The sequence below is a fragment of the Salmo salar genome, chromosome ssa23 (assembly GCF_905237065.1).
Source record: "Salmo salar chromosome ssa23, Ssal_v3.1, whole genome shotgun sequence".
NCBI classification, from domain to species: Eukaryota; Metazoa; Chordata; class Actinopteri; order Salmoniformes; family Salmonidae; genus Salmo; species Salmo salar.
Genome location: NC_059464.1, coordinates 22195139 through 22209367, shown reverse-complemented (window position 1 = coordinate 22209367; position 14229 = coordinate 22195139). Strand labels below are relative to the sequence as shown.

At 42.5% G+C, this 14229-nt stretch overlaps 1 protein-coding gene across 1 annotated transcript; it reads right to left on the bottom strand.

Annotated features, from left to right (window-relative positions):
• Positions 1 to 1596: 1596 nt before the first annotated feature.
• On the bottom strand, positions 1597 to 9703 carry LOC106584215 (proteasome subunit beta type-5). Its single transcript, XM_014169252.2, has 3 exons — positions 9410 to 9703; positions 8191 to 8497; positions 1597 to 2154 (listed from the first exon to the last, which is right to left on the bottom strand). The coding sequence occupies exons 1-3, from the start codon at positions 9626 to 9628 to the stop codon at positions 1865 to 1867; spliced, it is 816 nt and encodes a 271-aa protein (XP_014024727.1). The 5' UTR covers positions 9629 to 9703; the 3' UTR covers positions 1597 to 1864.
• Between the last annotated feature and the right edge of the window lie 4526 nt (positions 9704 to 14229).

The window sequence follows — 14229 nt, the reverse complement described above, 5'->3', positions numbered from 1 at the left end:
ACCCCTGTTGGCTGTAATTGTTATGTCTGGTCTGTGTACTGAACCTTACTTTTCCTGGTACATTAATTCAGCCTTGAAAAGGGAGAGTTGCACTATGGCTGTTTTCACTGAATGAAAAATAATATACACTACTGTTCAAAAGTTTGGGGTCACTTAGGAATGTCCTTGTTTTTTTATTGAAAGAAAAGCTCGTTTTTTGTCCATTAAAATAACATAAAATTGATCAGAAATACAGTGTAGACATTGTTAATGTTGTAAATGACTATTGTAGCTGGAGACAGCAGATTTTTTATGGAATGTCTACATAGGCGCGCAGAGGCCCATTATCAGCAACCATCACTCCTGTGGTCCAATGGCACGTTGTGTTAGCCTTTTAAAATGATAAACTTGGATTAGGTAATTGATAATTGCAAAAGGGTTTTCTAATGATGTTAGCACAGGTGAAAACTGTTGACCTGATTAAAGAAGCAATAAAACTGGCCTTCTTTAGACTAGTTGAGTATCTGGAGCATCAGCATTTGTGGGTTCAATTACAGGCTCAAACTGGTCAGAAACAAATAACTTTCTTCTGAAAAACTCATCAGTCTTCTTGTTCTGAGAAATGAAGTCTATTCCATGCGAGAAATTGTCAAGAAACTGAAGATCTCGTACAACGCTGTGTACTACTCCCTTCACAGAGCAGCGCAAACTGGCTTCAACCAGAATAGAAAGAGTGGGAGGCCCCGGTGCACAACTGAGCAAGAGGACAAGTACATTAGTGTCTAGTTTGAGAAACAGAAGCCTCACAAGTCCTCAACTGGCAGCTTCATTAAATAGTACCCGCAAAACACCAGTCTCAACGTCAACAGTGAAGAGGCGACTCTGGGATGCTTCACCATCTGGCAGTCCGACGGACGAATCTGGGTTTGGCGGATGCCAGGAGAACGCTACCTGCCCCAATGCATAGTGCCAACTGTAAAGTTTTGGTGCAGAAGGAATAATGGTCTGGGCTTGTTTTCATGGTTCGGGATAGGCTCTTTAGTTCCAGTGAAGGGAAATCTTAATGCTACAGCATACAATGACATTCTAAACAATTCTGTGCTTCCAACCTTGTCGCAACAGTTTGGGGAAGGCCCTTTCCTGTTTCAGCATGACAATGCCCCCGTGCATAAAGCGATCTCCATACAGAAATGGTTTGTCGAGTTCGGTGTGGAAGAACTTGACAGGCCTTCACAGAGACCTGACCTCAACCCCATTGAGCACCTTTGGGCTGAATTGGAACGCTGACTACGAGCCAGTCCTAATCGCCCAACATCAGTGCCCGAACTCACTAATGCATGTGGCTGAATGGAACCAAGTACCCGCAGCAATGTTCCAACATCTAGTGGAAAGCCTTCCCAGAAGAGTGGAGGCTGTTATAGCAGCAAAAGGGGGACCAACTCCATATTAATGCCCATGATTGGAATGAGATGTTCGACAAGCAGGTGTCCACATACTTTTGGTCATGTAGTGCATCTCCTTTGCCTTAATCCTTCATGGCAATAATGGGATCTGTAAATGATTACTGGTCTGTTCAATTCACTGCTACCAATAAAAAAAAAGCACACGTTAGAAAGATGAGAATGAATGAGAACATTTATTGAAAACTTTAGAGCAGTCAAAAGGAAAGAAATCTGAGTTAAGTCAGCAAAGCCACTGGTTAACAGAAGGAACATGCCTTTATCCCAGGCACAGTATGGAACGTGTAGTGACAGCAAGGTTACTTATATTCTTTAAAAAGGTCCTTTTTCAATAGACCAGATACTGTGCCAAGTTTGGATGTGTGTAAACACTTTTTTATAAACTGAATGGTCCCTCTGGCTATCATTCTTTATCCCTCCCCCTCCTATGCCTTCTCTGCCTGGTACTGTTGATGCAGCATTAAGACATCTGACTGGGACACCCTGTTCCAGCCCTCACTGTGTACGTGGTACAAGTTGACCTGTCCTCCACTGTAGGCGTCGCGGTAAGTGGCCTGGTAGATGGCCCTGCGGCCCAGATCACAGGCCTCCTCCACAGTCAGGTCCTTCTGCTTCAGACCGCTGTCCACGATGCCATATGCGTACATGGAGCCAGATCCCACAGCAAACAGGTCCCCGCAGACACGGTTCCCCTCAGAGTCCACGTAGTAGAGGCCTGGAAAGCGTTAGAAGGTGAAATATTAACCCTCTACTACTGTACATCGTTGCCCTCAGGCAACAGAAAAACGTTTGCCCCTCACACCCCTCCATATATTTTTGTTTGTATTCCTACACATGACAATAATGTCTGTACCCAATCCAATGAGGTGCAAAAGTTGGTATGATATAAATTGGGGGAGGGACCTTATTTTAGGAAGCAGAGCGACGTGAGCACAAGGTGTGAGCAAATGGTAAAATATACACAAAGAATTAAATGTATAACGTGACAAAAAATATGTTATTGTGTATGAACCCCTAAAGAAGCATATTTTGTTTTTATACATATACACTACCGGTCCAAAGTTTTAGAACATATATTCAAGGGTTTTTCTTTATTTTTACTATTTTCTACATTGTAGAATAATAATGACATCAAAACTATGAAATAGCACATATTTTTTTTTATTTCACCTTTATTTAACCAAGTAGGCCAGTTGAGAACAAGTTCTCATTTACAACTGCGACCTGGCCAAGATAAAGCAAAGCAGTGCACAAAAAACAACAGAGTTACACATGGAATGAACAAAAGTACAGTCAATAACAATAGAAAAATCTATATACAGTGTGTGCAAATGGAGTAAGGAGGTAAGGCAATAAACAGGCCATAGTAGCGAAGTAATTACAATTTAGCAAATTAACACTGGAGTGATAGATGTGCAGATGATGATGTGCAAGTAGAAATATTGGTGTGCTAAAGAGCAAAAAAGTAAATAGAAACAATATGGGGATGAGGTAGGTAGTTGGTTGGATGGTCTATGTACAGCAATCGGTACGCTGCTCAGATAGCTGATGCTTAAAGTTAGTGAAGGAGATATAAGTCTCCAACTTCAGCGATTTTTGCAATTCGTTTCCAGTCATTGGCAACATAGAACTGGAAGGAAAGGCGGACAAAGTAGGTGTTGGCTTTGGGATGACCAGTGAGATATACCTGCGGGAGCGTGTGCTACAGGTGGGTGTTGTTATGGTGAACAGTGAGCTGAGATAAGGCGGGGCTTTACCTAGCAAAGACTTATAGATGACCTGGAACCAGTGGGTCTGGCAACGAATATGTAGCGAGTGTCAGCCGACGAGAGCATACAGGTCGCAGTGGTGGGTGGTACATGGGGCTTTGGTGACAAAACGGATGGCGCTGTGATAGACTGCATCCAATTTGCTGAGTGTTGGAGGCTATTTAGTAAATGACATCGCCGAAGTCGAGGATCGGTAGGATAGTCAGTTTTACGAGGGTATGTTTGGCAGCGTGAGTAAAGGAGTCCTTGTTGTGAAATAGGAAGCCGATTCTAGATTTAATTTTGGATTGGAGATGCTTAATATGAGTCTAGAAGGAGAGTTTAACAGTCTAGCCAGACACCTAGGTATTTGTAGTTGTCCACATATTCTTAGTCAGAACCGTCCCGAGTAGTGATGCTAGTCGGGCGAGCGGGTGCGTGCGGACAGCGATCGGTTGAAGAGCATGCATTTGGTTTTACTAGCATTTAAGAGGAGTTGGGGGCCACAGAAGGAGTGTTGTATGGCATTGAAGCTCATTTGTTAACAGTGTCCAAAGAGGGGCCAAATGTATACAGAATGGTGTCGTCTGTATAGAGGTGGATCAAGGAATCACCAACAGCAAGAGCGACATTATTGATATATACAGAGAAAAGACTCGGCCCGAGAATTGAACCCTGTGGTACCCCCATAGAGACTGCCAGAGGTCCGGACAACAGGCCCTCCGATTTGACACACTGAACTCTATCTGGAAGTAGTTGGTGAACCAGGCGAGGCAGTCATTTGAGAAACCAAGGCTGTTGAGTCTGCCGATATAAATACGGTGATTGACAGAGTCGAAAGCCTTGGCCAGGTCGATGAAGATGGCTACACAGTACTGTCTTTTATCGATGGCGGTTATGATATCGTTTAGTACCTTGAGCGTGGCTGAGGTGCACCCGTGACCAGCTCGGACCCTGGATTGCACAGTGGAGATGGTACGGTGGGATTCGAAATGATCTGTTTGTTAACTTGGCTTTTGAAGACCTTAGAAGGGCAGGGCAGGATGGATATAGGTCTGTAACAGTTTAGGTCTAGAGTGTCACCCCCTTTGAAGAGGGGGATGACCGTGGCAGCTTTCCAATCTTTAGGAATCTCGGACGATACAAAAGAGAGGTCGAACAGACTAGTAATAGGCGTTGCGACAATGGCAGCGGATTATTTTAGAAAGAGAGGGTCCAGATTGTCTAGTCCAGCTGATTTGTACAGGTCCAGGTTTTGCAGCTCTTTCAGAACATCTACTATCTGGATTTGGGTGGAGAAGCTTGGGCAAGTAGCTGCGGGGGGTGCAGAGCTGTTGGCCGGGGTAGCCAGAAGAAAAGCATGGCCAGCCATAGAGAAATGCTTATTGAAATTCTCGATTATCGTGGATTTATCGGTGGTGACAGTCTTTCCTAGCCTGGGAGCTGGGAGGAGGTGCTCTTATTCTCCATGGACTTTACAGTATTCGAGAACTTTTTGGAGTTAGAGCTACAGGATGCAAATTTCTGTTTGAAAAAGCTAGCCTTTGCTTTCCTAACTGACTTTATGTATTGGTTCCTGGTTGCTACTTGGAATCATGTAGTAACCAAAAAAAAAAGTGTTAAACAAAACAAAATATATTTTAGATTCTTCAAATAGCCACCCTTTGCCTTGATGACAGCTTTGCACATGCTTGGCATTTTGGTTCCAACGGACGTGTATGGTATATCACAGGCTGAGCGTCAACAGACGGTGGCAATTCAACATGTAGAATCACCGGGAAATGAAAATACCATTTTATTAACTTATTTAACTACGCAAGTCAGTTAAGAACAAATTCTTATTTACAATGACGGCCTACCAAAAGACCTTGTGCGAGGGCTGGGGTTAAAAATATAGGACAACACACATCACGACGAAAGAGACATGCGGCTGATGTTCTGTGGTCGTTATGGTGTGTCCCGTCTCTTATTATTGTAGTCTATACTGCACTCCTTAGTCACAACAACTTTAATATGCAGCGTGATAGGGAGGAAAGGCACCTCTCCTTTTTAAGGGGAAGGATGTGCCATACATTCATAACTCATGGGAAATATGACATTTAGGCTACTGCAAGCTTTATGTGGCTCACATGTACAATACAAAATTCAGATCTCTAGTTATCTAATTTTGCAGTCTAGGACAGCATGATCTGATAGAGACTAGGGACAGTATATCAGGGCTGGTCCCCTGTGTGTAACAGAATGGATTATATGGTGTCCCTGTCCAGCTTACACATGTGTGTAAGGATGGGCCTTTGACCTTTTTTGACTGTAGTACTCACATGATTTTTTCCAGAGTACTTGACTCATCAAATGGAAAAAAATTCTATTTTTTTAGAATGATGGCCGCACTAGAAAAACAAATTGCACATTTATCTACAGTGGTTCCTCCTTTAAAAGTTGCGAGTTTACACCGCGGGACTTAGATGTATCCAGCATCACAGCTTCATTGCTCCAGACCACCACAAGGGGGAGTTAGAGTACTCATTATGCATTTGGGTCCCAAGGTTTTTATATGACCAATCATATCGAGTGGTTCCAATGACGAATTTGATGCGAGCCGTCCCTGGTGGCTTTCTTCAACAAAGACGGCTGACAAAACATTACGGGGAGCAGATGTAAGTAGTTATAACGAGTCAAGCTAAAAATTTACAATTGAGAGTAATATGTTTGTTAATGTGCCAACAGTGTGCAACAATAACTAATTTATAACCATTAGATAACAAATAGAAGAGGGTAATAGCCTAGGCCAGAGATGGGCCGGCAACTTCTAAAAAAATTGTTATTTTTTTTTAAAGGGGGTTTTTTTGGAACTCAGTCGGGGTCTCAACTTACTGTTGAAGAGTTAGAATAATAGAATACACAAGGTTGAATTTGGAAATATGGTTGTGCATCAGCAGTCACTCAATTAGCACATGTCAGCAATTCTTTTGAGATTGGCAAGTTAGTCTACTGGTCAGCTATTCAAACTTGAAGTAAGTGTGGTCGAATTACAGACCGGGGTGGGGCACATTGATCATCAGTTATCATATGAAAAAACTGCTAATATTTGTATCCATCCTATGGCAAAATGTGTAGAATTACAGGAAATTAGCTGTAAAACAGATCATTTCTCTCTCCGGCCTCATGGCAAAATGAGTAGAATTGCATGAAATTTGTTATACAATAGCAAAATCTTCCCTCTGCCTCATGGAAACATTTGTAGAAGAATTGCAAGAAATTAACTTTAAAACACTTTTTTTTCTTAAATCTTCGCTGTCACGAGGGGGGCCACTAAAATGTTTTGCCACTAGCCGTATGCAAAGTAGGGTAGTCACAGCCATGAAGTAATAAACCCTAGCCTGTTTCTACAATTTCCCTTCTTAAAATCCGATTTTAAACCTAACCCTTAACCACACTGTTAACCTTATGCCTAACATTTAATTAAGACTAAAAATCATATTTTGGTTTTTATGAATTTTTACAAGACATTTTTACTTTATGGTTATGGTAACTAGTGACAATCGCAAAGTAGCCTAAGCGGAAAATGACCCAATTATTACAACTGCAGCTCACTGCTGGAAGACATATTTCCCTACTTCAGTCAACCAGTCCATTTTGAATTTGTGATAAAACTGTCATCATTTGGCAAGGAATGTAGCTTGTGTATCCCATCAGATAGATACATTTTTTATAGGCGCACACAGCACGTATGTGTAGAGGGAGCGGTCGGAACGCAATTGAGTGAGAGCTAGTGGAAAAGGAATTTAGCGAGCAGAACTTTGTGACGCTTGGCTCGGTTTATTTTTGTTCTGTCCTGCAAATACACATGTAAAATGGAACACTAGAGTCAAAACAAATTAACATAGTTTATGGTAATCTCTGATGTAACAGCGATAACATCGTACTATTTTAGCCGCAGGAAGTAGGGGTGCTGCAGCACCCCCTGAAAATTCAGAATTTGTGTCATGCGATTGTCATTCTAATGGTATACAGAAAGAACAAAACCTTGTCCTCAAACATTTATATCAAAAGTTGCAACGTTATGGTCATAGACAAAACATCCACATCAAATTCAAAAAACTACATTGATCAAATAACGTGGAAAACACCCACTTTTTGTGCAGTATTAATTTACCATCCTTACAAACCACTTAATGTAAATATGTACATTACTGTATTGTACATAGGCTGGTCATCTAGGTTTGGTACCTGTAGACCTTCCATTACCACGAAGAAAAATAATTGCACAATACAGTTAAGTGGTTTGTGATGATGTGGCTCAGTTGGTAGAGCATGGTGCTTGCAACGCTAGGGTTGTGGGTTCAATTCCCATGGGGGACCAGTGCAAAAAAAGTATGAAAATGTATGCACTCACTACTGTAACTTGCACTGGATAAGAGCATCTACTAAAATGTAAAAGGAATGAATGGACCATTTCAGTTTACACATAGAAATAAGTTGCATTTGCAAAGTATTTCAAGAAACTGGAAAACATATCAAGCAAGTATTTTTATATTTCACAAGTATTATCAGATTAACTGTTTTGTACAGGAAATTATCAGATTGAAGTTAGAAATGCTGGTAAACACTCAAATACAAATAAATTCAGTTATAAACATGATCACAAAAATAGTGCACTGGCCCTTTACTAGTCCTGTATTAGCGGACTGATGTAGACATCTTCAGTGCTGGTTAAGAAAAAAATATTTCTGCATCACATCAAAAAATCCCAGCATCCCAGCATCCCCACCCCCAAACTACTTCCTGCGGCTATGCGTACTATAAGCTCACTCCACAGCTTCAAATATCTCCACTCGGGTCGCCGAATTGCTAGCTTTTTGGCAACGCAACTGGCTAGCATGTGTTTGCGAAGCAGAGAATCACTAGTTCTAGCCCAGTAAGAGGCCAGGGACAGTGAAAGAAGCTTTACTGCTAAACTAGCACATTGACGCCAGTTATACAGCATCATATCACATCCATACCTGGTCCAGTCTTGTCCCAGCCACACACCATGGTTCCCATGCTGAGGCCCATGCCTTTGTACTGGTACACCATGTTGGCCAGTAGCTTGGAGGCGGCTGCCACAGAGATGCGCTCCTTGTTGCGGAGCTCGTAGACGCGGCACTGGCGGGCCAGCAGGCGCTCCCAGAAGCTGCAGTCAGCAGCCCCTCCAGCCATTGTGCCCAACAGGTAGGGGTTGATCTCTATCACCTTCTTCACTGTCTGGGAGGCGATGTAGGCGCCTGCTGTGGCCCTGGAGTCCACCGCCACGATCACGCCATGCTGGAACTGAGGAGAAAAGGACATGGAGGCAGAAGTTAGACAATGGCTAGCCAAGGGGTAATAGCTAGGCCTATATAACCATAGACTTGATTATTTCAGATGTCATTGTTTAAAGTTATTTTCAGAATAACTAGCAACCCTTTAATGTTAGGCTACTTCTTGTTTAAACTTAGTTAGTTACCTATCTGACTAGCTAAAATGGCCATTGGCATGAAGTAATAATTTTTGCCTGCTTATGTGCTCATTTAATGTGTTGTTTATATCTTCAGTTGCCTAAGGACACTTACGCAGGGTTATAGGTCACTGGTAACGTGATTGCGTACACAGTTGACCAGTAAGAGTTAGCACAGGTGAGATGCGCTTGTTACGGAATGCACATCACGTTGGTACGGCAATGCTTTGTTTTGGAACGATGTATTTAATATTCTGCAAAAAATGTTTTTACATTCAACCTTTATTTAACTAGGCAAGTCAGTTAAGAACAAATTCTTATTTACAATGACGGCCTACACCGGGCACCGCTGGGCCAATTGTGCGCCGTCCTATTAGACTCCCAATCACGGCCGGTTGTGATACAGCCTGGATGAATGGTCCATATAAAGATCTAAATGGCTAGCCAACGGGGAATCCATTTGTAACGTTATGTGAGCGCGCGATTAACTGCTCTCAAACAATGGTTACTTGTTAGCTAGCATATCGTGCAAACGGTTTAAAGACGAAGCGAGACATCCCACTCCCTAATTCTTTCTGGTTTATATACAGTAAACGAACTGAACTAAGCAGACCAGCCGCTAATGCGTTGGTGCCTAAACCACCCATTATTAAGCAGACCTTAACTGATGTTTTATTTTCCAGTGGTAAACGGCCTGAGTGGGACATCTTCATTTATCCACCATATTTGGTAGCGAGTACACTTACTTTGAAGGCTAATGTGGTTGTGCCATGAAGGAATTCTATCTTTCTTTCTGGCCCATCTCCGTCAGAGCAGGCGGTTCTCACAGCGAAAGACAGGCTATCTCCCCCTACAGACCCCAAACCCAACTCTGTTTCATACAAACCACTGGCGAAGCCACGACGTTTGCGACCATAGTTTGAAAAGTCTACTAACTCACTCTGCAAAACATTAGCAAGAGCCATCTTTAAATAAGAATGATGAAAATACCACTTCCGTTGTTATCAAAACAGTTTTGCCGGTAAAGGAAATGCGTCACAGATTTGCAGTTTTGCACCTAGTTCAGTTTTCTTCGAGATGGCAGCCGAATAGTTCAATATTGACTTCGCAATATCGATTACAAATGTTCACTATGGGCTTATGTAAACATTTGTTTACCTCTGATAAAGAAACACTCTTAAAAATGTGATGGTTCACAATGATGCAGTGTTAGCCTATAAGATACATATTTATTATTTGTTGAGATAAATACATGTAGTTTTTCAATTACTAAAGATCTCTGTCTGGACACACTGTGATTTACCCATAGTCACTTAAATGTATTCGCCCCACCCCCTCCCTCAGTATACTTAAACAATGAATGCCATCACAATTCTAGTGTCATAAAAGCAGTGTTGGTCTCTGGCAATTATGCTGCTAAGGTCTAATTTTCTAAAGACAAGAAACTTGTCATTCCAATAAATGAATTTCCAATTTTCACTATGAAGAGGAAAGGTGTGAGTGCAACATTCTTGTGGCGATACAACTTTTTGATGTGTGGTTGCTCCACAGACAAGATGGAGTCCATGCACATACAGTAAAAGACAGATAACTGCCAAAGCAAACAAAGATGTCAAAGACAAATATCAGGAAAGTTTCAGAGATTACCTGTCTGCTGCTGACTCTGTTGAGTCTTGGAAGTCTCAACCCTACTGCTCCAAGGAACCATGGATGTCCTTTGATGAGCCGGCGTACCCAGCAGAGACGTCCTGGACTTACTTCCCCTGGCTTCCCTCCTTCACCCCATCGCCAGCGCTGAGCCTCCAGCATGTGGAGAGATATGGACAAGGGAGATGAGACAACCCCAGAGGTGAGCTTCGTTGACAACCAGACTTCCCATGTGTTCCTCTATGACAGGGCCCAGTGACAAGTGCCAAGCCTCCAGCATGTGTTACGATATGGAGAAGGCCTGCTCATCCTCATGCAACCTGAGCCGACCCCAAGGGAGATCCTTCAGCTTTACCGCAGACTCCCCGTGTTTGTCTCTTTGATGAGGGGGAAGGGGGCAGACGCAAGCTTAAGACCAGGATGTGGCCCAGCTTCTGCTCTGCAGTCCAGGGATATCTGAGGACCAGGTTGTGGCCCAACTTTCTTTCTGCAGTCTAGGGATATCTGAGGACCAGGTTGTGGCCCAATTTTCTTTCTGCAGTCCAGGGACATCTTGCATTGAAGCTTCTAGTCCAGAGACTTCTTATCAATTCTCTGAAATTATCAATCTGATGACTTCTCAGAAATAAAATATTTTCTTAACTCTGTCACTGTTGTCCGAGACTGATTTCTAAATCAAGTACTTCTAGCTAATCTAAGTCTAAAATGTGATTTCCTAGGTTACATAATGTGAATAATGTTGTTATTATGAACAGAGGGGAGTCTCGTGCTTTCAAGCGGGTCCACTAGGTTTTAAAGTAAATTAAAACATTCCCTCTGATGATTCTAAAAATGATTAACATTAATGTAGGCTAACATTTCATTTCAGTAATACTCTAAAAGGCTGCAATTATTGGCTCATATACATTTCTTATTTTCTTTCTTCTGCTAAGCTTCTCTCTCCTCACACTGGCCTTCTTTATTACCCTAACTACCGATCTCCTCATCCTTTTCCCCCTCTCTGTCCCTCCTCTCCTTTACCTTCACTTGTTCTCTCTGTAATACTCCCCTCTCAGCTCCTCTCTGTCCGTGCAAGTTCACCCATGTGAGGTGACATGGTACACATCCACAAAGTTACTGGCCAGTGAGGAGCTCCTCCAGCCCCCACTGCAACCCTCCATCCAGCACAGAGTAGGCATAGGGTGAGCTGGAGCCCACAGAGAACAGCTTTCCCTGCAGCCGTGACCCGTCACTGCAGACATATTACAGGCTCAGGCCAGAGAGCACCTGCCTACCTCTTCCTCCAGCAGACATTTCACTGTACTTGTGCGCTTGACATTAACAATGTGAAACTTGAACAGTGCTGCCCACTCATGGCTGGTGAGAGGCACTGCCTCTTATCCTGTCCCTCTGCTTGAGAGATTGGTTCACCTTGCAGTTGTCTTTGCCTGATCATCTGTTTCACTCCCCATCATTGATTTTTTTCTCCTGATCCATCCCTCTGCTGCCATGCTCAAGAGGACGTGTCTCCACCTCTCTTCCATCACAGCCACACAGAGTGGCCGCCACACACAGCTCAGTGCCCTTAACGGGTGCATCATGTGGGTTAGCAGCTTGGCAGCACCAGCTGTGGACAGTCTCCTGGCGTGGCGAAGCTGGTAGAGCCGGAGTTCCTGAGTCAGAATCCTTCTCCAGAGGGCACAGTCGGCAGACGTGATGGGGTTTGTTGCAATGTTTGGGTTGATTTGGCCAAACTGTATGGGGCTTTCACTGAGGTATCAATATAAAGATTCAGTGGACTTCAACTGTAGCTCCACGACAAGTCACTGCTTGTTGTATCTCTAGTTCTCTTCCCAAAATGCAAGGAGGTGTTTTCCTGGTCTATTTGAAGTGAAGCTGAAAATTTCATCTGGAGGCAAGGAAAGAGTCCTTGAAACCATACAGATCCTGTAATGCTATTGAAAAAATGGGTCCGTTAATATGTAAAATAACTTATTTATTGATTATTTATTTCCTCTCCAATGTCAATTATTGATTCTAATGTTTTTAGTCTATGAGAGTCAGTCGAGGTCTGTTTGTCTCTGAGAGTGGGGATGCACTGATCTAAATGTAATAAAAATGATCATTTTTAAATAGTAAATGATCCCTCAGTTGTATTGTCTAAACAAGTAGCGCGATATCAATAGCATTACGTTACCTCATTACTGGGATGCAATAAATATGGAGTAAACCACGCCAGTCATCAAAAACTGTGCCTGAACATGATACCTGTCTCATAAATCATATTGGTATGCTGATTGTACTTGTGTTGATTTAGATTTATGAAATTAGATTGTGTCTGTAGTTCAGTCTATCCCCCTATTGGTGAGCCAAAAACATGCACACCTGTGTTTAAAAAGTAGGCTGCACATTGGCCTGTGTACAGAGGCAGACTATTTGTCTGATGACTCATCCTGAATTTAAATTCGCTGGGTTAGTGCTATCCGGAATCCTTGGGAAATTCCCTTGCCTAAACCCTAAACTTTACCTTAACCCTTACCAAACCCCCTTACTTTAACCATTTAAAATTTCAACTTCAATGAGGTGACTTCCAGAGGAGAACGACTGCCCCCTCATTGAAGCCATGAAGTTCAAGAACGATGTATGTCCTTGAACTGATTATTTTAAAATGGCACACTGAAGAAGTTATTAGGGAAATTTAGTTGCAGGCTAGATCAGTGCTGCCCCCTCTCATTGAGTAGCTGAAGTTGAAGGCCAACACTGTACTTCAGGCTGCCATTAGCAACTCAATTATCCTTGTAACTTCTTCTGTGTGCGATTTTAAAATAGTCAGTTCAAAGACATACATCTGGTGTAATTGAATCAATTATTGGTACCATGATTGACTTCGAAACATATATTTATTTACACGAAGAATGACCACGAAGATTGCCATTTTCCCATTCACTATAATAGGGGATCCTGTTTTCTGCAAACAATTCCTGCAGTACAGCGGTTGGCCTTGAACCTCGTGGCTTCAATGAGAGGTGGCAGTCATTCTCCCCTAACTACTATTCACATACAGTCATTGGGTGACTTCCGAGTCGGGACGTCTGAAGAACACAGAGGTTCTTGACCACCTTTGCCAATGATCCTCTTTAGACATTTTTTTGGCACCATACAGGAAACATTAGTGGGCGTGGCGTTTGGCCAGAGGGTTGTGATTGGGTAGCCAGGCAACCAGACTATAGCAATCATTCCATAAAAATGTAATGAATAGAAAAGGAGTCTCCATTTAAGTCAATGATTGCATAATGGACTGGCAGCTATTTTGAGTGTACCTATGACAGGAAGTAAAAGCAGGAAGTGTACCTTTCAATCTGTGCTGTGATTTGTTGAGTCAACTCAACTGACATTATAAAAAATACATTCCATTGCATGAGCCTCATCAGTTCACATAATTTGAATTCACTTTCTACATTACCATGGCAATCCAGCATTAGCTGATAGAGAATGGATTGTATTGTTGCATCACAATGCCAGGCAGCCATTGTGAGTTTGCCCATGAGTGTACCAGTCAAATTGCCAGGGTTAGAGCTTCCAAGTCCATTCTGTTCATTTTATTTCTATGATTAATTCTATGAATATGCAAATGTTGCTCTCTGCCCAGGTGTTCTCTGCAAAAGTAAAAGTCAGGTAGCCTACCTGGCACTGCATATACTACAATAGATTTGCAGAACAGGTGGCACCGCATGACTCCACCTGTCTCACTGAACTGATGAGTAGAGACAAGGCTACAGACAGCTGCATTTGGACCAAAAAAATATCACATTATTTTAAGTTCAATGAATTCTAACCCCGAATTGATTGTGAATTCAATAACATTCGATTCAGTCCTGGAACAAATTCGGGAAGACAGAATGTCAAGCATTGCATGAAGTGCACTCTTGAAAATGAACGT